The sequence below is a fragment of the Micropterus dolomieu genome, linkage group LG21 (assembly GCF_021292245.1).
Source record: "Micropterus dolomieu isolate WLL.071019.BEF.003 ecotype Adirondacks linkage group LG21, ASM2129224v1, whole genome shotgun sequence".
NCBI classification, from domain to species: Eukaryota; Metazoa; Chordata; class Actinopteri; order Centrarchiformes; family Centrarchidae; genus Micropterus; species Micropterus dolomieu.
Window position 1 is genome coordinate 22,556,954 of NC_060170.1, and position 24,377 is coordinate 22,581,330.

The following is a 24,377-nucleotide window of genomic DNA, read 5'->3' on the forward strand; positions in this document are numbered from 1 at the left end:
CTCATTTGCTCTGACATGCACTGTGAGCTGTAAGGTCTTATATAGACAGGTGTGTGGCTTTCCTAATCAAGTCCAATCAGTATAATCAAACACAGCTGGACTCAAATGAAGGTGTAGAACCATCTCAAGGATGATCAGAAGAAATAGACAGCACCTGAGTTAAATATGAGTGTCACAGCAAAGGGTCTGAATACTTATGACCATGTGATATTTCAGTTTTTCTTTTTTAATAAATTTGCAAAAATTTCTACATTTCTGTTTTTTTCTGTCAAGATGGGGTGCTGAGTGTACATTACTGAGAAATAAAATGAACTTTTTTGATTTTTGGAAAATGGCTGCAATGAAACAAAGAGTGAAAAATTTAAAGGGGTCTGAATACTTTCCGTACCCACTGTAAGCCTCAGACCTCACAAATGCTCTTCTGGATGAATGGGTAAAAAAATTCCAATAGACAGCCAGATGTGGAAGCTGTTATATCCATATTAATGCCTATGGATTTAGAATGGGCCATAAAAGCTCCGGTAGGTGTAATATGTACTTTTGTCCATATAGTGTATCTTATTTGGCTAATCTAGTTCTAATTATGGACAAATATCATATTCATACATCAAAATAGAAAGGTGCCAAACCCTCAAATACCTTGTTTGTGATTGATTTAGTAAATTATTTTTAATACCTTAAATGTAAAACAAATTAGATCAAAATAACATCTAAAATATGTCTTGTCTAGCCAATATTGTGCTAACATTTCCCCCCAGGATTTGTCTGGATTTAGAGGTTTTGTTGGTCTTGTATTCACGTGCTGCTGTTGTTATGTTGTATAAACGTTCTGTGTCCCCAACATGATAACTGTTTTATATGTTCAACTGTTGTTAGTTAAAAGAATCCTCAAGGGAAAAGTCAAGAGAACATTTTCACTTGGTCTTCGTCTTTCTCCATTTTCTTACTTTCTGTTGTTCTTTTCATTCCCCAGGGGCGACCACACATTTGCAGACAGCTACCTAACAATTATCCCACGTGGCACAGAGTTTGTGGTATTCAGCATCGACGGGTCATTTGCCGCCAGTGTGTCAATCATGGGCAGTGATCCCAAAGTGCGGGCAGGAGCAGTTGATGTTGTCAGGTATCTAGCTGCTCTTCTTTTTCTGTTTTCTTGGATTTAAAACAAGAGTCTTTTTCAGGCTGCAGCATGTTTGCATGTGCCATTGTTATTTATGTCTTAAATCTGTTCTTCTGATCCTCCACATTGCAGGCACTGGCAGGATTTGGGCTATTTGATCATCTATGTGACAGGACGACCAGACATGCAGAAGCAGCGGGTAGTTGCTTGGTTGTCTCAACACAACTTCCCTCATGGCATTGTCTGCTTCTGTGATGGCCTGGTCCACGACCCACTCAGACACAAGGCCAACTTCCTCAAGACCCTGACCGAGGTCAGACTGGGAGGAAGGGAGGACTGGGGGGGGGGGGTGCAGTTTTATATGTACCACAGTTTGTGTATGTGTAGTTGTAAGCTTTGTGGAATTAATAAGGAATGTATTTTTAGAAGAAAACAAAAGCTACAGTGCTGCAATTGTATTATCATTATTAACTTTAGAAAAATACACAGTGCCAAACAGCGCTCTTGTTCATTTGACTGATTGTAGGCTCACATGAAGATTTTCGCCGGCTATGGATCAACCAAAGACATCTCAGTCTACACCTCCATTGGCCTCCCCTCCTCCCAAATATTCATTGTCGGCAGACCCTCTAAGAAGATGCAGCACCAGTGCCAGGTACAGTTTGATTTTTTTTTTTTTTACGTATAACTTCAGGAATTGATCTTGTTTTTCAAATTAATATCCCTTTTACTTATTTAAAGGACTCTAAAGTAAATACCCAAACCCTGATGAGAATGATTTACACTGGCTGGGTCTAATACTGTCACTCTAATGAATAACTAATTTAACTGAATGAAAAAATATTAATTAACTGAACCAGAATCTCAGATTCTTTGTTGCTGACAGTATGGCTCTGCTCTGGTCCTCTCAACAGTTCATAACAGAGGGATATGCAGCTCATTTGTCCCAGCTGGAATACAACCACCGTTCTCGGCCGGCTAAGTCCAGCACTGCACGGATGGTGCTACGTAAAGGCAGCTTCGGCTTGGGTGCGAACAGTGACTTCCTGAGGAAAAGGAACCACCTGCTGCGCACCATCTCCTCCCAACCAGCCCCCAGCTCCCCGACAGGCAGCATACACAACAGGCCAGAACGCACGCAGAGCCAATCAGATGGTGAGCGGCTGGAGAGCGCTCACAGCTACAGCCAGGGAGCAGCACAGCGCAGCATGAGCATCACAGCCAGCTGCTGGGGCCGCAGCAGCAGCACCAAGCTGGAACCAGGCGTTCTCAGCCCCAAATGAGAATAGGGAGACAATTTCACTTGAAAAGACAGTGCTGAGGAAGAGACTCTTGACAAAGATAAATGAAACAGTTGGCTTGCACCTGATGGGTAAATACCACAATGAAAATAACAGGTGCTACTAACCACTCTTTATAAAACAAACGCCAGTCTCACTCAACACATTTATGGACAGAAGCTCTGGCTATATTTATTATAAAACAGACACACACAACTCAACAGGCATTTCAAGAAGCATCTTCCTGAAACAGGAACATGCATACAAATAGATATAGCTTATACTGAAGGAATCCTGACTGTTTCTACTGTTTAGTAAATATTTATCAGCCTTGAATACAAGGTTTCCTCCTACAACAGGCTTTTAGATTGGAGATGGGTACACATACAAGCAACCCCATGCTGTATACAAACAACACAAAGTGGTTACAGACAGCCTGTATCAGGTCCAAGTGCTGATACTGCACTGTAACTGACTACTGTTGCTACTGCAAGCACAATTACTATAGAGAGCAACTTTGTGTCTAATAGTTTTAAAGCTATGTCCTTTTTATGTGATAAAATCTGATATGTTCACGTCTGGGAGCAGAGCTGAGAATCAGGTAAAACTGGATTGAATGTATTTCTTTTCTCGGTGTGACCAAAAAAACATGAACATTTACCCAAAATGTTTGTTCGAATTTTTTAGGAAAAGCATAATTTCTCAACTTTTTTTTTTAAATGTGTGATTCGGTAGGCCAACTTGAAATTATTTGATCAAGAGGTACTTCTATAGCATGTACAAACAGCATTTACTAAAAAACGTTTCACCAAACCATTACAGTCCAGTTTTGCTTGTTTTCTAGTCGTCCCTCAGACCAAAGAACCATCCAAATGTCGCATGAAGCAAACTGCGAAATTACCCTTTAATTATGGTTGCAGCTTCCTGGGTTTTTATAGCATTTCATTACATCTCACCATACTGCACTGCTGTACCTTCTTGAATCTGTAATGTATGACCCAGCTAAAGGGAAAACTCCTACTGTATGGTTAATGTGCCAAAGTAAACAGTATAGAATGATATACTGTACATGAACAGAGAAGAAATGCTGACGGTCTCCTGTGTAAAAATGGAACAGATTGTGCAGTTTGTAGTTGAATGCCTTCACAAGGCATTGTACATAATTGTTATATTACAGTGCAGATCTGGTATCTGGTCCACTGAAGACCAGTTTCAAGTGTCTTCTTTTCTCCACCTCATTCAGGATACACTTTATTGATTGATCGTCATAATTATTGCTATTTAAGATGATAGATATTTTAAAATATATTGATTTTGTGAACAAAATGTGTTTTAAAATTACTTTAGCTGTGTTCTTTTCTCCTTCAAACTTCAGTTGCAGCAGCCAAAACTCAAAAGAGGTATTTGCCTGGCACAGTATTGTATTTTTATTATTTTATCTTGCAGATCACCAGAATTGTATCAAGAGAACTGCTATCTTGTGTCATATATTGTACGTTTTGTTATTATCTATTTTGGAAATTTGGGATATGGCTTCATTCTGGTTATCTCTAAGCTGTAAATGAGGCGTTGAATGTGCTCATAGATAATCCTCCTTAGGTTAAGGTCTCTTTTCTCTGTTCTGCTGCTCCTTTAGAGGGAGAATAATCTGCAAATTGTAAATTCTGTACAATATGCTGTCAGAAGTAGGAACACGGAGCTAAGACTTGCTTTATTTTTTTTTTTCGCCATTTATTTCTGAAATGGGTAAAAATGTGTGATTTATTCATTTAAAGGATGTTTATTTGTCCCTCTACTAGGCATGTACAGTATACAGCTGAGTGCAATGGACCAATATGGACTAAAATGTAATGGGAAGAGTGCAATATTACACAACCACACCACAAGATCAAACAGACTGTTGAGGGAATGTCACAGTGCGTTGACAATCAGTTCAACACGCACACATTCTACAGATGTCAAATTGCAGGGGGAATCTGAACACATCTTAGCACTTAGCACAGGCACACATGCAACATTTGTAGTCCATTTTTAAAAAAGTAGAGAGTTTTCACAAGAAAGTGCCATCGACTTGATAATGGTGTGGAATATTACAGTAGGGTTTCTCCTGTGGACAGACATGCTCGGTCTTAACTTTCTTTGATGTTTCCATTCCAGCACATACAGGATAAAGTCACTTACATTTAGTGACCCAGAAATCAGCTGCAAGTTTATTAGGTCCACCTCTCTAAAAACAAATAATGCAGACGTGCAACACATTCACCTTTTGTGAAGGTTATAATGTTCAGTTTTAGTTTGAACTGTTTTACAGAGGTTTAACTTGATGGTCATTTTTGAGGCTTTAATCTGTGGTACTGTAGAATTGTACTGTGTAATACTGGGAGGTGTTTTTAATATTTTGTTCACCCCTTTTGTATAGATGGGGGTAGACTTCATTCTAGATAACCGAGTGTACATCCCAATGCATAAGTACCCGTAACCTTCTTACCTTCTAACCTTCAGTACTGTTTCCAGCTATTCTGGTGAAGAAAAGTGTAATTACATACTTTACTACTGTCCCTCTGCATTTTGACCATTTCAGAGATTCATCTTGAAGCCATATATACAACTCTTTCAAAAGCTGCTGATTAAAGAATGGCTGACTGTGTATTGATAATAAATACAAAAAAAGTACAGGGAACGCTGGAAAACATGCATTCAACTAAAGTCGGCATCTACTCGACCATATTCCCGTCCTCAGAGATCTGAATCGCTTTGATATTAAAATCCAGAGAATATAAAGAAGTAGCAGCAAGTTATCTGTGAAGTTTGGATACCTCTGGGCAGACAATCGCTTTGATTCTGCTACTGACACACGCATTACCAGAGGCCTTACATTTCCCTTTTCTGCCTTACATTGAGCATTGTGTTGCGAGGCCTAAAAGAATGCTGCTCACTCCCGAATTGACTTAACGGAAAAAGATAAGACTGTTTATGTAGACTTTACTTTGTGGAAATAGGAAAAGGCCATATTTTCTTAAAAGGCTTTGGCTTGTTTTCACTTTAAAGGAAATGTGAAAGGAGAAATATATTTGACATATTTCACCAAAATTAGGCAATCCATCACTGTCTCAAGCTCTGTTCCCTGGGTTAATGCAATGCCACAACTGTTACGCCAACAGTTAACGTTCATAGGCTGTATATACACACACAAACAACATACCTTGGTAAATATTTTCATTGTACAGCGTGTGTATCTTGTAGGTTTGGATAACTTCATTTTATCCATTCACTTGTGTTTTTATGTACAGTGTATAAAGAACATATAAAGAACTACTAAGTAATTTTGGCCTTTTTTCACATGGTTCAGCTCAACGACAAGGATAGTCTCTTCAAAGAACGGGGATTATTCAAATGTAGGAGAATTCATGGCAGTTTACTCGAATGCAGATTTATTCAGAGAACCAAAAAGAAACAAAATGTGAGATGTAAAGGTGGGAAGACATTGATGAGTGGGTGTAGAGTATGTAGCCAAACTAAAAAAAATGTTTGCAGAAGCAGGATACTTAACAGTTGTATCTCTTCTTCATATCGTTGTACAAAAACTGACTTGCAGTGCATTCAGGAAAATAATTATAAAATAATGATTTACAAAATAAATCAGCGTAAACGTACATCGTATGTGCAAACTATTTGGGACATCTTCCTCACATAGGTCTTTTTTTGCAGATGTCAGTTGACTCAAAACATTCAAGTGGCTCACTAACTCATCTGCTTCTTTTTATATCTCCTCTGTTATCAGCATAGATTTAATAAGGCAAATCAATAGGAGATACTGGTTTTGACCTGGATTAAAATCATTAGTGTACATCAAAAGTACATGCCCTGATAATTCTGTACCTTCACCCCCATACGGTTAAATCACAGGCAACTGTTCATTATATCATCATATAAAATTCAGCTTATTGAGGCTCCACTCCTGCAGCAGATCACAGCATCTTCTACTTGTTGATTCCCAGTTTCCTCTGGAAAGCATTCCCATCTCCCTTGGTGGCTTGCTATGGGATGAATGGAAGTTCGCTGTTAGATAAAAGGGAAACTCTTATGTTTTATTTCACAAAGTTCTAACCGAAACTTTCTCTTGTACCTTGTTGATGTCTTTGTGTTTTTCTCGACTGACTATCTCCTCTATGATCTCTCCTTCTCCTCTCACCAATCTGGAAACAAACACACAGACGTTAGCATTTTTAGCATATAAAATCCTGAGCTCTAGAGCTCATTATACAACAGTTTGTTAGTAAATTTGTGTAAAAGCCTGTGTGTGCACCTTACAATAGCAACCACCTAAAATGTTATAGCGCTTCTGTGAAGGAAGTAGAGTGTTTGATCATCCTGTGAATGTTAACTGCTCTTTTACACTCACCTGTTGTAGATTGTAAACTAGTAGCATTTACTCTGTAGCTCTGGCTTACCTGGTGCGTCCTGTTTCTGGGTCCACCACCCTGCGGATCACGCTCTGCCTGGCCTCGTACTCCTCTTTGGTGAGGGGCCTCTTAGTGGAGAGTCGGGCCTTCTGTTCATCGGTCATCACTGCAGAGGAAAAGAGGTTACAATGCACATAATATGATTTGTATGCTTTGGGAAATTTCTGACCAACAATGGTTAATTCTTGTTTTGAAATATGTGGTTGTGTGGTATTAGGTACTGCGGGCAATATTGGAAATACATTTTTGTCTGAAAGTATGTTAAATGTTCAGGGATTTAATTTGCTCAATTAGCCAAAAACAGACATTACTCTCTGGTTATATTATTTGTCAACAGTTTCTCTATTGAATTCCCAAAGATTTCTATCTCATGATGTACAGTCAGTGGTCCATTAATTAGGTACACCTGTACAACCTAAAGCAGTCCGAGACAACAGCTCAGCCATAACAAATATCTTTACGAATCTGATAAATATTCAGCTTGTTTACATTTTTTGAAATGTGGAAATGCAATGTTTATTACTGAGGTCATAGTTAAAGGTGGTTTTGTATTGGACTACATTATACTGAAGTTTTTTATTCCTTCCCTTTTTACAAACATGATAAGGGAGGGATATTAGAAACACCTCTGAATATAATGGAGTCCCGTACAACATCATCACTAACGCCTCCATGACAGTGTCAACAAAAACTGAACATTATAAGCATAATAAAAGTTGACTTTACTGCAAAACTGTTGTATTGGTTTGCATTAGACTGTACAGGTGTACCTAATAAAATGGATGTGTTTATTGATACTGTGATATTCTGTACAAGTCCATATACCATGAACAGTCTTTGATCTGTTCTATCAGCAACTATTATTTTAATTATTAATGAATCGTTTAGACTTGAAAATGTCCGGGGAATGTCTTAGGTTTTAGGAAAACCTAAGGAGTCCAAAACTCATTGAAATTCAGTTTATAGTGATATAAAACAGAGAAAAGAAGCACAGGGAGAAGCCAGAAAGTTTGTTATTTTTGCCTAATTACTTCTTCTTCTACCTCATTTAAAAAACAGCCAATGGTGTATTCAAATGTGTGATACTGTAAAATTACAAAGACATAAGTAATGTTATGACCCACCAGGCCCGAGCTCCACTGCCCCCTCATCACTCTGCCACACCTCCAGGAAAGATGGAGGTTTCTCTGCTGCTGGAGGACTGGACAACGCCACCCCTGCTTTCTTCTTCTCCTTCTTCTTCAGCTTCTCTTTCTTCTTCTTTTCCTTTTTCCTCTGTTTCTTCAGCTTCGCCTTTTTCTTCTTGGGCTTCTTTTTCTTGGCTTTGCTTTTCCTCCTTTTTGTCTTCTCATCGCTCGACGAGGATGAAGACGACGATGATGAAGAAGTGGACGAAGAAGAAGAAGAGGAGCTTCTTCTGCGCTTCTTCCTTTGTGTTTTCACATCTGAGGGAGAAACAGAGAAGGTGTTCTTTGATAATAAGACTTCCGTTGGTTTCAAAGCGTGCTAATTTAATTTTTAAACTCCCAACCTCGACTCTTGTACGATGCTTTCTTTGATCTGCTTCGACTCCGGCTGCTGGATGAGGAAGACGATGACGATGAAGAAGAAGAAGAAGAGGAGCGTCTCCGTTTCTTCTTCTTCTCGTGTTTTTTCTCTCTGCCAGCTCTGTCAGCTGATCTGCTGCGATCCATCACAGAGGCAACAAATCGAGGGTAAACACACCTGGCTGGAGATCATATAAACGGAGCCAGTGTGTTGCTGCAGCCATAGAAGTCGTTTACGGAAGTGCGCTCGTCTTCAAATCCCTTCCGTCTGCGGCGGGAAAGACATTAGTAAGGTTCCTAGTTCCTACTTTAGTTCAGTGGTTTGGGGGAGTTCCAGGGGGACCCCAGCAAAAAGGGGATTTTTTTCACTATGATTTAATTCATAAGTAACACAATGACAGAATTATGACTATTTCTGTAAAAAAACATCTAAAAGCCAAAATCCTATCAGATCGGCGATCCTTGAACAAAAGCTTATTAAATGGGGGTCCTTGGTCTAAATTGTGCCAGTTTAGGGATCCTTGACGTGAAATCGTTTGAGAACCACTGCTTTAGTCACCCAACACATCAACACGTTTTCAAGATGCCCAGTGGAGTAACTAAGTACGTATACTCAAGTATTGTACAATTATGAGGTACTGAGTATATTCCATTTTCTACTAATTTATACATCTATTTCTACATTCAAGAGCCAAACATTCTCCACTACATTTATTTTTATTTTATTTTAGTAAGTAGTTACTTTGCAAATTCAAATTAATAATACAAAATATAATCAACCAGTAAGTTATGATGTATTATTGTAGGTTAAGATAAGACTATTGACTACTACTAAGACTACTATCCCTTGGTGTAATTTACAAGCTACCCAGCAGCGTATATAGTAGAACCAGCAGAACCACGCTTACCAGCTGCAGCATTAAGGTCATATACATGTTAATGTATTTGTTAATTAAATAATATAATATACCTTCTTCTGAAATGGGCCATTCTGCATAATGAATATTTTTACTTTTTGTTCTTTAAGTATGTTTTTAATGCTAAAACTTTATGATGTAAGTATTGCTACTTAAGTAACATTTTGAATGCATGACTTACACTGTGTATTTATACACTGTGGTAAAGCTACTATTATTTAACTAAAATATCTACTTACTTCTTTCACTACTGGTTACCACTTAGATTTTTTTTATCAAGGGTAAGAAGTAAAGTACTCAGAATTACTTAATAAAAGTATCAATACAATTGTGTACATTTACTTTGTTACACGTAATAATTTTGTAAATGTAAACTACAAATGAAAGTACAGAAGTATTATCAGAAAAGTGTGAAAAGTAAACATACTCATGCAGAATGGCCTCTTTATGAGTGTTATCTCATTGGATTATTATTACAGATGCATTAACATGTAGGCAGCATTTTATTGTTGAGTTCATAAGAAGAAAAAGGACAAAAGCATTTGTTATTTTTTATGTCTTTTTATTTTAATGATATGATTTGTAAAATACTGGATACTTTCATTTCTTAAATCCTTAAACTTATACAATGTGATAAGGAACTCTTTCATTCACCACACTAAGGGCATACCCTGTAATAACAGATCACAAGGGGCATTGCTTTGTTTAAAGGGATCTCAAACAGCAATGTTACCTTACCAGCTCATTTGGTTGTTTTGTATGCAAAATACATAACATATAAAGATGTCCCCTTAATCTTCCTTCTGCTTTTAATATCTTCAATTAGGCAAGGAAAGTCAAATTCAGCACACTGCACAGGCCCATCCAATGTATTTAATCTCATGTAGAGCTCCAAAGAAAAACCTGTGAACTCAATGACCCCACACAAACCACACCACCTGGTGCCCCCAATAGGTCCTCCCTAAAAACCTGCGATACCTCCCATAGCACCGAAAGAAAAAATGAAAGGAAGAAAAATAATTTTAGGGGCCAGCTCAGCTACTTATCATCAGGTTGAATGAGGACAACATTAAGATAACCTTAAAAAAAGGCCACCAGGTCTTATCAACAAATTACATAAAGTCTCTGTGGGAGAATCTGACCCTTTGTGTGTGAAGGGTTTTTCAGGTCACATTGATCATTGAGTATTGTTGTCCCAGTCTCTTGCTCCCGTGTCATGTAAAGTTGGGTCAGTGAGTTAAAGGAATGGCAAGATATAAATGTGGGGAATGATTTTTTAAAGAGGTGTAAAGAGAAAGTGAGTTGTGATATTGGTGTAAAATAAAACGCCTGGTATGAAGAAAGTATAAAAAGTGAGACCCAGAACGTTCATATCTGGCTGAGAGACCCCAGACTCAGAGATCTGTGGTGGTTATGATGTCTTTGTCATGCCAAATACAGAAAGTTGGATGAGAGGGTGAAGACAGGAATAAGTGGTTATTTAATATCGCTGCTAAGAGGCAGTTTCCTTTTAATGATACTGCCTGAGAAGTGAGTTATATTTGGAACAAGCGCATTAACGTGAATCTGATACTGTAATGAGAGTACAAAATCGTGGTCAGTGTTCTTCACTGTAAAGGAAGAGACCATCTGTGTACAGAAAGCACCAATGTGAGAACATATTCTTAATATTTATTTAAACGTTTTTACAAAAGGCAATTGTGAATCTTTAAAGCTTGTATATTGATAAACACACTTGTTCCTGATGACGTTAGCCCTCACGTTAGGCTCACTTGCTCTGCATTAACTGCTTACTAGCTTCGAGTGAAATATTCTACTTCCATTTATTGTTTAAATAGTCTGTCACTGTAAGTAATAAAAAAAAACAATCTTTCAAGATTCCTTAAAACTCCAAAACTCCACAGAAATACATCACAAATGATAAATACTTTAAAAACCCTGTTACATTAAACACACAGCTGCATGAGTGAATGTAACAGTCTCAAATGGCTGGACTGGCTGGGCTGTCAGCGGGAAGAGAGCCTTAAAGCTATCATCTTTCCAGTCCGTGTGCAAAGGGAGCTCGTCGGGTCGCTCCAAGTAAAAAATGATTGGGGTGGCGGTGTTGAAGGGGCTGGAATGTGTCACTGTTGCTTTTCTTCGGCCCATTAGGACGCAGCTGCCATGCGGACCCTCTCTGGGGGGAACAGCAGAACGTTCTTCGCTGCTTTGATAGTGTTCTTCATGAGCATTGCCACAGTCATGGGTCCCACACCTCCAGGTACTGGTGTGATGAAGCCCGCCTTCTGCCTCACGCCTGAGTATAGACAGAAAAAGGAACAACGTTACAGAAACCAAAGACACCAAGGACGTCCATGCAGAAACATACAGTCGTGCTCGCCGTCCACCCTTACCTTCAAAATCCACATCCCCAACCAGTCTGCTCTTTCCAGTGACTGGGTCCTGCACTCTGTTAATTCCGACGTCAATCACCGCGGCTCCCTCTTTGATCATGTCGGCGGTAATGAGGTTTGGAATCCCTGATAGTTCAGTTAACACATACACAGTACAGTTAGACAACAGGAAATAAATATCTGCTAAAGAAACACCAGATGTAAACAGGTCAGATACAGGAAAACAAGTAGTGACACAAACCTGCAGCAGCCACGATGATATCAGCGATTTTAGTGTGTTGGCGAAGTTGCTCCTTTGGAGTGTAACGGTGAGAAATGGTGACCGTTGCGTCACCTGCAACAAAAATAACTTTTAGTACTTATACCATATACTTAAACCCTCTTGTCTTTAAACACACAGATAAACCCACATGCACTATAACCAACCTCCAGGCCTCTCATGACGGCCGTCTGTATGCAGTAACATGGCAATGGGCATGCCCACATTCTTGGAGCGTCCTGCGACCACAACATTCTTCCCAAGAGTAGGAATACCTGGGAGACGAGGATCCGGATAGTTAGTTTAGATGGTTTGTTGAGCAGCATTTCAGCCCCAAGAGGAAGCAAGTGGTCACTCCTGTTACCTGTGCGTTTAATAATTTCCCAGACTCCCCAGGGGGTGGCAGGAAGCATGGTGGACTGATCCAGGCACATGCGACCCACATTGACTACGTGGAAGCCGTCCACGTCCTTCGCAGGGGAAACAGCGTTACAGATTGTGCGCTCATCAATGTGGTCTGTCAGAAAACATAAGACAAGTTGCAGTCAAGGACAACTAGATCTCAAAGGTTTGGTTCAAGGTTTCAAAAGCAACTTATTTAAGCATATATAGGTGTTTCGCCTTTACCAATAAAAGAAAATCCTAACAGTGAGAGTGTGCAGGTTGTGTATAATATATATGTAATATAATGTGCTGCCAACACACCCTGACTGATACTTGCACTTGGTTGTCATATCAGCGATGTCACACACACATACCATGGCACAAAGCAGCCACTGCACCAATGTATGATTCTCTAAACTCATCGTCAAACTTTATATTGCACTGTTCTAGTTTCTCTGTACCTGGCAAAGGCAGCTGGACCAGCAGGCCGTCCACACAATGGTCTGTGTTGAGTTTGTAGATCAGGTCCAATAACTCCTCCTCACTGATGTCTGAATGCTTGAGAATTGTCTCACTAGAGATTCCTGTGGGAGGATGAAGTGAAAAACAACTAAAATCATAGGCCAGCATTTGCTCTTTAGTTATTTTATCGTAGAACAATTGTGTTTACACGTACGTAAGAGGACTGTGGGTGTTTTTTCTTACCGACATCAGCTGCAGCTCGAGTCTTATTCAGGACGTAGGAGTGACTGGCTGGGTTGTCTCCTACCAGAACCACACTCAGATGGGGTCTCCTGTGGCCAGCCGAAACCCATTTCTCCACGTCGACCCGGGCCTCCTCCCGAATCTGCCGTGCTAGTTTCTTTCCTGAGATGACCACCGCCTCCTGTCTGAGAGTTGGCAAGTAAAAACAACGGAGTCAGAAGGCAAACAGTCAACAACTTACATTATAACAAGCTGTGATTCTGCTGTTATTCAGACAAAGAAATTAAGTAAATTTGTCACTCAATCTAGTGCAATTAACTATTTTATTCACTATTAATTATTGTTTCAATAAATTACATACTTGTTTAGTACATATGTCAAAGTGAGCTTTATTGAAAATTGTCTTATTTAATATGATCCCATGTTACAAAAAAGTAATTAAAACTATATAAAGAAAGTAAACTAGGATAATAATTTGACATTCTTTATGAATAATCTTTACTGTACTAATGCAAACCCTTTCTACTGGACATGGTTTCTTCGATTGCCATTAAACAGGGCTCAGTTTTGTCACCAGAAACCTGTAATCAATCTCAACCATTCAGCCTGGACAAGCACCAATTCAAGCCTCTAAAATTAGACACAGCATGTCTCCACCTGCCGGTGCCATATGCTATATAAGTGTTACAGTATTTTAAATCTCAGAGATGGTGTAAATTGGTAGAACTCAAAGGAGGGCAGCTTTATCCGAGCCAAGTCCAGTTAGAGGCATCTGATGGTCAAAACTGAAAACCCGAACTGGGTTGAACTTTCCTGCTGCTTTGTCCAAACTTCAAAAGCGGGAAAACGGTTATCTATTATATAACAACAGAGAATTGTAACTAATAACTGAGGAGTAATGAGCCATCCACAGTGATGTAACTTCCCTTTTACCCTGCCAAAACTAATTAAACCTCACAGAAAAGTATTACATCTTTGGGCAAAATGGGGGTGAGGCCATGGAGCAACCAGGTCCCAGAGAAAAGGTGTCAAGATTACAGGGCAGCAAACTGCTTTTCAACCTCATACAAGTTTAAATACAAAGCCGGTCTACTGAAGAGGAAACCCCTCTTTTCAAATGTATGGCCGCATAGCCATGTTGAATAGCCCTTGTTAAGTGAGACCTACCTCAGAGAGTTGTCTCTTTATACTCTTTGGTTCACGTTACTTCACGTTAATTGCCTGTAGAGTATATGTGTAAGAAAACGTTTTATGTAAATAAAAGAGCCTTGCTGTTGTCTCAAAATAATATGATTCTACGAGATCTAATGTATGAAGAATTTAAAGTTGTATCTATGGTGTGATATATGGCAATAACTAATGCATTGCATAGGTTTCAAATTATTTATCATGTGCCTCTGGAGCTGCAGATCATGAGCAGGGGCCACACGAGGTTTGAATTGTTAAGGCATGTGTGCAACATTAGTTCATTACATCTATCTCAGTCATGCTGCACTCAGCAGGTTTCAAATCAATAACATTACCTGCACAGGCTGCTAATTTCCCATCTGTATGATGGCACGTCCTCCCGGAGACGATTTACCATCAGTTATTTCTGCTATTTAAAATGATTGCTTGTTCCAGGACACAATGGCCTTAATGCATATGCATCTCTCCTCATTGTGTGCGTCAGACCCACACTCCGGTCTCCAGCTGAAACCTGGCTCCTGAAGCCAAAGGGTGCAAGCACTCAGACCGATTTCATCAGCCAGCCCGTCCCTGCAATGTTACCGGCATGACACTAGGGGCGCACCAAAATTAGACCAACAGCGGACATTTAGCTCAAATAATGATAAAACGCACGACCTGATCCATGTACACACAACATGTACAGAAGACCGGCCAATAAATAAATGTATTAAAGTGACGGATCTTAACATTTTGGACAGAAGGGCGCCGAACATGTAGTAAAAGTGGTGTTAAAGGTAACCCAAACTAAACCAGGTTTCAGAGCTGGTGTTCGCACTCACCTCGAGGCAGACAGGTGCAGTTTACAGACTTGATGCTGGGAGTGTTGGCACAGTTTCCTGAGAGTCCTGACCGCTGCCATTCTGACCGGCTGAGAGGAGAAGAGACACCACGGCTCGTTACGAAACACAGCACCGCCACAGGGCTGACAGAGCGATGAGTCTGTGAAGGAGGAAGAGGGGCAGACCTTAAAGCCCTTCCCCCTTTACGCATGGTCCCTGCGTCACAGTTATCTGCTGCCACGCCTCTAAAGCAAAGATAATACTGTTTCCAACGAAATCAGCTGTGCCCAAAGGAGGAAGGAAGATCTGAGTCAAATAACAAAAGTACATTTTCATTTAATATTCTATCAGTTGTAAAAAAAACAACAAGTAAAATGTATTTTAAATGTTATCAGCTTAAAATACTTTAATAAAGTAAAACTAGTTATTGTGCAGACAGTAAAATTTTCATTTTTAATCCAAGTAACGTTACTTGTAAAAATAAATGCAGAGGTATAAAAAGAACAATATATCTCTCTTAAATGTATCTTACTAGTAGTGAAGTTTAGGTCGATTAAATTGAAATGCTCAAGTAAAGTACAAATCAGAATTGTATTGTACAATGAGTACAAGTACTTAATTGTTTGGAGATACTAAGAGTCTGAGAATTATTCAGATATTTTACTTAAGCATAAGTACAGAAATACTGTCAGCAAAATATACTTGAAGTGTCAAAAGTAAAAACATTCAGGTTCAAAACTTCTGTCTTAGACGCCCGTTACTTTTACTGGCCTGGTGTGGCCACACGTTTTGACAAATAAAGGCACGTCTCAATTAGAAGCCTGGTCTGGTTTTTAGGGAAGTTCTTTGTATGTATAAAACCCCTTAAAGCCCACTGGGTCACCTCCTTGAGCTAGTTCTAAGATGCTTAGATTGTGCATACCAATATAAACGTTGTCTATGTGGACATGCTATATCTTTAGATCAGTTAGATTCTCCACAATTCAATTGTTTAGTTCATTTTAAGGAAACAATGCAACAAGCACGAAAGTGCTATTCATTCAGATTTACCAGCATAGTAAGGAAGACACCTGTCCCAAATATAAGCAGCGGGAGTTCACTGATTTAAGCAAATAAAAACCTGGGCTATTAATGGAAGTTTTAAGGGTATTTATCCATAGAGTTGCTCCCAGACTATGAATAGATTTGGGCTCAGAAGCACTTACATCAAAAACATTCTGTTTTTTGTTGCAAGAATACATATTACAACGGTGGTTTCAGTATGAAAAAAATGTATGTCTGAATGTTCCTAGATTAAATTAGCTAAATGGTATATTGTCTGACCCAAAATTATAGATTTAGTTACAGCCCCATGTGGAGAGTTGTAGTAGCGACATGCTGCCGGCAGGGGGCGACAGTCTGCCCATCGGGCTGCTACAGAGAGCCGATAGAGGAAGAGCCACTCTGGGTGCAGTTCATGTTAGCCTAAGTGTTAGCAGGCATCGCTGAGAAGCGGTTCCAAGTGTCTGGTTTTAAGACTAATTTCTGTCCACTAAACCAGAGTTAGGAGTTGTAATCGAGGCTCTCCGACGACTGCTCCGCCAAGATGAGCTTCCTGTTGTAAGTAAAGTTAGCTGTCGCTTGCTGAGTTTCAGCCCGAGCTTGCGGTTAACGTTAGCTACGCTTCTACGAAGTTCCTCCAAGGGAAGGAACTGGTGTCAAAAATAAGACACCGTTACAGAAAACAAACCAACTAAATAACTGCACTGTAGTCCACTTAAACTGCATTTTCTTACATATGGTTATCATTCGTCGACGTAACATTGTCTGTGAGCTGTGTTTATTTTTAGGTTCCCAGCTCTCGACAACTACAACTTTTTTTTTATTTTTTTTACAATGTTGTAACTTTGCTATCCTGGTGATTCACTGCAAGATTTTCACGTTTCAATGTAGTTATTCAGATAAGACTAGACATGTATTAGTAATAATCCACAGCTTTGCTATCCGACGTTGCTAAAACGTCGAGCAATGTAATTAAGTGTTGCGTTGTTTACAGTGACCGTGTGATACGGTCGCATTTCCTGTCTGTTGCACCAAGTTTACATTACACAGATTGCACATTCATGCGTCTGTCACGCTGAAAACCAGCCAAAACATGGTAGCATGACGGATGTGTCAGCGAGTATCGCTTGAGCATCACGTTCATAGATGTTCACCATAATGTCTTCCTGCAGCAGCTGCTGATCGCGCATACCAGACAGGAAGGATTCTCACATGTGAAGGCCCAAGGGGAGCATCTACTCCCACACAGCCTTTAATAATGTCACAGTACAGACAGTTGCTTAGCTGCACGTTTGTTTCCTTCCAGTGGCAGTCGCTCATCCAAGACCTTCAAGCCGAAGAAGAACATCCCAGAGGGCTCCCACCAGTATGAGCTGCTGAAACACGCTGAGGCAACCCTGGGCAGTGGAAACTTGAGACAGGCTGTCATGTTGCCTGAGGGAGAGGATCTCAATGAGTGGATTGCTGTCAACAGTGAGTTGATGAATACAGCAAACCTATTTATAGAAAACATCACTTGGTGCAGAAACTAACATTTTACATTTCTCAACTTAAAGTATGCTTGTACAGAGGTTGAACACATCACCAAATGGTAAAAGAAGAAAAGTATGGTCCAACACACACACAATTAAGATTAAGGTTAATGGTTGACTGATATGAGGTTTTTCAATGGCCGATGATGACATTTAGTGAGCAGGACGGCCAATGGCTGATATCAAAACAAAGAAAAGTTTACCATACAGAGTATAATCTAATATACATGGTTATCTTAGCCAGTAACATGTTGTTATAGATGGATTTTATTAAATTAATGAAATAGAAAAATACCTTGGGATCTGATGTAGAACATGACTAGTGTTTAAGGGAGAAAGGGGTACAGTTTGATTCTCCGCAGTATACCAATATATATTTAACACTAGCCAGTAATGTTTTAGATTAGTTTTACCACCTTTTAAGATGGGAGACGTGTTAACATTTACAAAGGCGATGGTGGCTGAGGAAAGTTAGGGCTCAAAATTCACTTTTTCACCACCATCCCATGACTCACAAGGGGGAGCGCTAACATCGTTCCACAGCAGTCACACTGACCAAGGCTGCCTGCAGATGTGTCTGCAGATACTTTTTGTATACCGGCCTTGTGAGTGGAGGTATTGGCCGAAAAATGCCAGATATTGGTGCAATTAAATAACTAATTAAGACTGTTTGTGAAGTAAGCAGTGGTAACAACAGAATTATTTGAAACAAAAAAATAAAGGCTGGAAAAAATATTGTTGGTAATATGGTTTGGATAAGAATCCTGTTATCTGTATAAGAATGCAGCAAACACACAGGAAATGCAAAAATGTGGTCATATATAACATTTCACATCATTAATTCTACATTGAGAGAAAACCACTAGATTCCTTACTAAACACTAATTTATGGCAGTAGAAACTTTTCTAAAAATGCAGGTCACAGACTATCACACAGACACTCTTTAGTTTATTGTTACGAGCATGAACATTTCTTAAAATGAACCCTTTCTTCCAGCGGTAGATTTCTTCAACCAGATCAACATGCTGTATGGCACCATTACTGAGTTCTGCACTGAGACCAGCTGCTCTGTTATGTCTGCGGGACCAAGGTAACCGCCAACAGTGTCCTTTTTTTAATGCATGCAGCTGTTTTTTGAGTACAGGGCTTCCAATAGTTTATTTTTTCTAATTTTAGTCAGAAGGTTTACTTAAAGATTTGTAAAGGTGTTATATATGCATGTAATTTAACATGTAACATATAATCTTAGCTAAAATGTTCCTTTCTGTATGGAGTGAACCTGTCAAAATTGGCTAAATGTAATTCGACAAGTGTCATTGAAACAAGGGAAGCGTTTAGTCTGATGTATGCATTTTTGGAAACGGGAAACTTCACATGAGTTGGCCGAGACACGAGATGCATCACACAAAGCTCGAGCACTTTGAAGAACATTTGAAAACATGAACAGTGGTACAGGCCTTCATAACACTCCTTCAGTAATATGATTTTACAAAACATTTGTTATGAAAGGCAGTCAAGCATTACTAACAGAAGAGAACCAGGATTTAACAATATTTAGGGATTGCATGTTACTGTGTTTAAGAGCTATGAGAAACACTCCTTACTTGTTTTAGTGTTCTAGCCATGATGAATATATTTTTTTAAATTCAGGTTTTGAATGGTTGAGACAGTTAAAGTAATTTAAATTGAAATACGTCACCTGAATTATCACATGAGGAAAACAGGAATTAAACTTTGCATGTGGTCCCTGTAGAAGCTATCTAGATTTGGCACTTCCTCTATCCCCTCTCCTGCCAAGTCTGTCTGTGTTCAGTCTCTTAATCAGGAGGAAGAGGCCGGGGTTCACTTCCTGTTGACATAGCCTCCATCATAGCATACTTTTGCATTTCCCCCTGCTGCTCTCCTTTTTGTTTTTTTTTTTTAGCTTATCTACTACCCAATGATAATTTCATGTCCTGACAGAAAGGCAGAATGAGTGCATGTCATGTAGAGCCTCCATCTCTCCTACGTACGTCTAACTATTGAAGATGCCGATTTATTTTGTTCTTTCTTTGTAGATATGAGTATCACTGGGCTGATGGCACCAATATTAAGAAGCCTATCAAATGCTCCGCGCCCAAGTACATCGACTACCTGATGACCTGGGTGCAGGATCAACTGGACGATGAGACACTTTTCCCCTCCAAGATAGGTGAGGTTTGATCAGGAAAGATTTATCATTTTCAGCAGTTTGGCAAACAAACTTTTCTGTGATGATTTTAGTTGTAGTTTCACCTTTTTGCAAAAGTGTATTACGTACCTCTGAATCATCCAGCAGCTTTTCTGTCAGTAGAGCTCATCTCCAAACATCACCAAACAGGCTGTAGTCACATTGTTCTCCAGTAGACCAAGCGACTACATACATTATTTAATTTTGATATTACCTTTCCTCAGGCAAGTTCTCTTTTCCTAACTTTTACCCTTTGGGAGTTAAGTTTACTTTGTGTGCTTTCTTTCCTTCTTTCATTGTCCATCAGTCTGGACTCTCATAGGTTTGTCATTTGATATGCCGGTATATGTTCTGCTCTGGTGAACATAGACAGTGTATTTTCTTCGAGGAAATGTGTACAATCCATGTTTGACTCATCAAGTACAAAGACAAGACAGTAAACCTGTCGCTACAGGTTCTTAGGCTGTGCACTTCCAGAGCTGAAAGGATTAGGACAGTGATATGTATTTGATTGTTTTGACTTGTCTTTGGCGTATTAGATTTGGAATGAAACAATGATTATGTGATTAATGAGCTGATTTCAGATATTTAAAGGGGATCACATCCTGAAGATTGTGTAGGACACACATCACTTCTTGTAGATAGTCCCCCATGTGCAGAAGGACAATGATCCTGACGGCGTGATGTCAGTCACCTGACTTTAGTCCAACTGATCATAGGAAACTACATGTTTGACTGCACGACTTTGCTTCATCTTGACCAGATCACCGTTGTATATGCGAATCTGTTCTCGACTGGCCTACCTGGTTAAATAAATGCAAAATAAAATAAAAATAACAGTGTGTTATGAAGTGAAGGTGACTGCAGTCTGTGGGTAATAGATGTCAGACAGAGATATCCGGCAAAATATTTGCTACAAAATGCCAAAGGTTTTGACTTTGTTTATGTAGTCGAAAATCATTTGGTCCCCTGACATTGGAGGACAGCGTATAAAAGGTCTACAGTTCTCACACTGTCCATTTTATGTGAGATTTCCAACATCATAATAAAACTGAAAGTAAGCTTTAAATCTGATAGACATTGTTTCATTTCAAAGGAAACGTTGCACAAAAATGACACTGTCCAGGTAAAACTGTCCGACTGTGCTGTATCTCCACCATGCATGCCGTGTACATTTTATTTGTAAATTTGTGTCAACTTTGATGAGGCAAATGAGCTGAAAGTACAGCACCTTAATAAACTTTAGTCTCACTATGATGTAGGTTGAAAAGGCTTAGTGGAAGAGGTTTAAACCGTGCACGTTCTTCTCTTGACATTAGCATTTTCCACCACCTTCTGTCCCACAGGAGTTCCCTTTCCGAAGAACTTCATGTCTGTGGCCAAAACCATCCTGAAGCGTCTGTTCAGGGTTTACGCTCACATCTACCACCAACATTTTGACTCTGTGATGCAGCTGCAGGAGGAGGCCCACCTCAACACCTCCTTCAAGCACTTCATTTTCTTTGTTCAGGTGAGATTATCTTGCTACAATGTGGGGTCTAATCACTGCCGTGTATCTGAAGCCCCATTCAGACTGGATTCCATATATGCCAATTTAGCATGTTGTTGTCATTTTGGTATGTTGTTGAAAAGGAGTACCGAGTCATTTTTGTATAAAAGCTTCCTTTGCAATCTGCCTGCTGAGGAACTAGTAACATGTCTGTGACATTTTCTATATGGCTCAAGTGTGACTAAAAGCAGTCATACTGGTAAAAGTATCCACAAGATGACAACAACCTTACAGAATACAAAATGTGCAGACAGTGTGCAAACCAGTCAAACCTGAACCTTTTAAATGCTGCTCCTTGATCAGCTCGGGAGCAGCTGATGAGACCTTTTACAAGTTACACTTTAGTTATAGTAGCTCGATATGGATCCAGCATTGAAATGAACAAACCGCTCTCCCTCTGTGCAAGATAACAAGACATGTTAATCTCTTGTTTCATACATCATACACAACATCCTGTGATGCCCAGTCTTGTCTATGCCAGATGCCAATTATTATTTAAGCATTGAGGCTCTATGTGCAACAGTCCTATCATGTTTAACAAAGTCTACATGGCTTTTTTTATAACAGGCACTTGTGCATGAAAGCCAAAGTCATTACTTGAAACAACAGATGAACCCAGCAGGGGCTTAGGAGAATTTGACATGTCAGGATGATTTTAAGCGTGATAAATTAAATTCAATCTGAAGTACTTAGTTACACTAACATACCGTATTGTATTTTAACTGCATTGAGTGTTAAGTATTGTATTAGGGCCTTTAAACATGCTACTGCAACTTGTCCTATTTTTATACAGGACCACAGCACTCTAGGCTGCGATAAGTTGTCATGCAGGCTGTTTTAATTTACAAATTTAAACAAACTTAAATAATCAATCTGATTTTAAATGTTTTTTTCCCCCGTAGGAGTTCAACCTTATCGACAGGCGAGAGCTTGCTCCCCTGCAGGACTTGATCGAGAAGCTTGGATCCAAGGACAGATAGACATTTCATCACACATTTCCCTTTTTTTTTCTTTTTCTCCTTTGCTCCCTCTCTGTTGCCTCTGCTACCTCTACGACTTCTAGTCTCAACTCTTAAAATCTGTGCCTTCTTCTTTTCATTTCCCAAATGTTTGTACTGTACATTTTCCTTTTATTCCTTCTGGTTTTTTTATACTGTCTTTGAGGCATTTGTTCCATTTTGCCACTCAAGATCATTTAAATTGTGTAGTGTAGAAAGAATATTTTTTCACAGGACTGTGGTTAACGACTCTGTCAGAGCAACCTACTGAATGTTATATTGGACCAAGGACATTTGGAAGTTAAAGTGAAAACCAGGTTGTTTTTTTTTTTCTCTTTCAGAAGTTGGTATAGACTTTTGATTGTCTAAACACGTTGTAGTTATTAATAGGCAATGTATTTTCTGTTAACTTTTAGCTATTGAAATTACGGTGACTAACCAAATATCCCAATCTTAGCTTTTTGTTTTTTTTTTTCAATGTCTGTAGTGTGAAAGATGGCAAAAGTAGTGACATGAAGCAGGCGTTTTGGTGGACGTGTGAGGACCGTACAAAAGCTGTCATCTACCGGTATATAGCTCTCTGTCACAAGCTGGTTGTGTATCTGATAACCCACGTAAGCTAACCTGCTTCCTGATGACATGTTCCTTGACATGCAGTGATAGACAATTGTGAAATGCCTTTGTTCTTGCCCCACAAAAGGCACCACCATCGACTGCATCCTAGATGTTTCAGTTTGGTCATGCAATATTGTGTTTAGCACATTTTTCAGCTATTTTCTTAACTAAAGTAAAATGCGAGATATGGTGCTTACAGGGCTACAATTAATCTGCTTGATAAGTATTTTTAATAGCCATTTAAAGCTTTTATAATCATGGTCTCATAACGTAGTTTTATAGTAGAAATCATCCTGTCAGCAAAAATAGTCTAATGTGAATTTTTGGTTTTACTGTCATTTAAGTTCATTTCTGTGGTGCAGATTCATTGTGGAACCCTGCGTATTTGATCTTTTAATGCTGGTACTTTACTAAATATTTGCCTCCCTGGATTGAAAAAAAACAAACTTGCACCTGTGCACAACAATGATGAGTGGCATAAGATATACGTAGTTTTACCACATTGTCTCTGTTAATCTTGGTGCATGTGCCATGGTCATTTCCTGCGCTTAAGTCTGGCAACAACAGCGGGGCTGTTTGTACTGCCATCCTTCCACAAACGAATGCAGCTAGTATTCCTCATGAATGTTTTGTCTGGCAAACTTTTGAGCAAGGGAATTGGTCAATAACCTTCTTCATTTTTGGACCTAAATTCATATCAGACAATCATGTATCCAATTAAGAGCTGTTAGATAACTTGTCACCATCACCAGGAACAAACCAATGTGATTGGGTGCAAAATGAACACTCATTTTATTAATGTACCGCTTTTTAAGAAATTGAAAGCCTTTCAACAATGTGAAAAAAACATGACGTATTCACTTTAACTACAATTTATCCACTTTTATGCCCTACAGTTGCTTGTGAGGAAAAATCAAGCCAGCAACCATTAAGTTAATAATTTACAGGCATATCAATATAGTTTGCAAGACAGAGTTATTTTAAAGATGTTATTTGAATATATAACTAATCCTTTTTTTTAAGCTGGTCACATTTTTCTTTTTAAATGTATTGCTTTTTTAAAAAAAACTTCTGGCATGGAGTTGCATTTCATATTACATTGTAAAATAAATGGTTGACTTTACATTTTCAAATAAGGGCTTTGAAATGAATTAAAAGTTTTATATATTTACAACAATGGTCCAATCATTGGGTGGTCATTTTGGCCTGGAGGAGGTGTGAGGATGTACGTACTGCGTCCGAACATTTGATGTAAATAAAATCAGTGTTTTATTAGAACAAAAGTGTGCCTTACAAAAGTGAAAATGTCTGATATAACAGTATTGGTAGAACTCAATAAACACTGAAAGGTCAAT

The 24,377-nt window shown here is 39.1% G+C and overlaps 4 protein-coding genes across 6 annotated transcripts in view; 2 read left to right on the forward strand and 2 right to left on the reverse strand.

Moving 5' to 3' along the window:
- The window catches only part of LOC123959698 (membrane-associated phosphatidylinositol transfer protein 2-like), a 57,951-nt gene extending 52,239 nt beyond the window's left edge, over positions 1-5,712 (forward strand). For all 3 annotated transcript variants that reach the window (XM_046033908.1, XM_046033906.1, XM_046033907.1), the window contains 4 exons: positions 974-1,123; positions 1,253-1,433; positions 1,647-1,775; positions 2,035-5,712. In XM_046033908.1, the coding sequence (XP_045889864.1) occupies positions 974-1,123; positions 1,253-1,433; positions 1,647-1,775; positions 2,035-2,403 (829 nt within the window). In that variant the 3' untranslated portion in view covers positions 2,404-5,712. The remainder of the gene's footprint in view (positions 1-973; positions 1,124-1,252; positions 1,434-1,646; positions 1,776-2,034) is intronic.
- A 98-nt stretch (positions 5,713-5,810) lies between these two features.
- On the reverse strand, positions 5,811-8,674 carry arl6ip4 (ADP-ribosylation factor-like 6 interacting protein 4). Its single transcript, XM_046033909.1, has 5 exons — positions 8,395-8,674; positions 7,988-8,308; positions 6,852-6,969; positions 6,527-6,596; positions 5,811-6,437 (listed from the first exon to the last, which is right to left on the reverse strand). Exons 1-5 carry the CDS (start codon positions 8,555-8,557, stop codon positions 6,381-6,383), a joined length of 729 nt encoding a protein of 242 aa, XP_045889865.1. The 5' UTR covers positions 8,558-8,674; the 3' UTR covers positions 5,811-6,380.
- Positions 8,675-10,978: 2,304 nt separating this feature from the next.
- Positions 10,979-15,265, reverse strand: mthfd2 (methylenetetrahydrofolate dehydrogenase (NADP+ dependent) 2, methenyltetrahydrofolate cyclohydrolase). The gene is made up of 8 exons (XM_046034664.1): positions 15,078-15,265; positions 13,069-13,253; positions 12,825-12,947; positions 12,344-12,496; positions 12,147-12,254; positions 11,962-12,054; positions 11,721-11,846; positions 10,979-11,623 (listed from the first exon to the last, which is right to left on the reverse strand). The coding sequence occupies exons 1-8, from the start codon at positions 15,155-15,157 to the stop codon at positions 11,475-11,477; spliced, it is 1,017 nt and encodes a 338-aa protein (XP_045890620.1). The 5' UTR covers positions 15,158-15,265; the 3' UTR covers positions 10,979-11,474.
- A 1,242-nt stretch (positions 15,266-16,507) lies between these two features.
- On the forward strand, positions 16,508-24,376 carry mob1a (MOB kinase activator 1A). Its single transcript, XM_046034665.1, has 6 exons — positions 16,508-16,676; positions 17,425-17,591; positions 18,648-18,741; positions 19,709-19,842; positions 21,207-21,370; positions 22,312-24,376. Exons 1-6 carry the CDS (start codon positions 16,663-16,665, stop codon positions 22,387-22,389), a joined length of 651 nt encoding a protein of 216 aa, XP_045890621.1. The 5' UTR covers positions 16,508-16,662; the 3' UTR covers positions 22,390-24,376.
- Position 24,377: the final 1 nt, after the last annotated feature.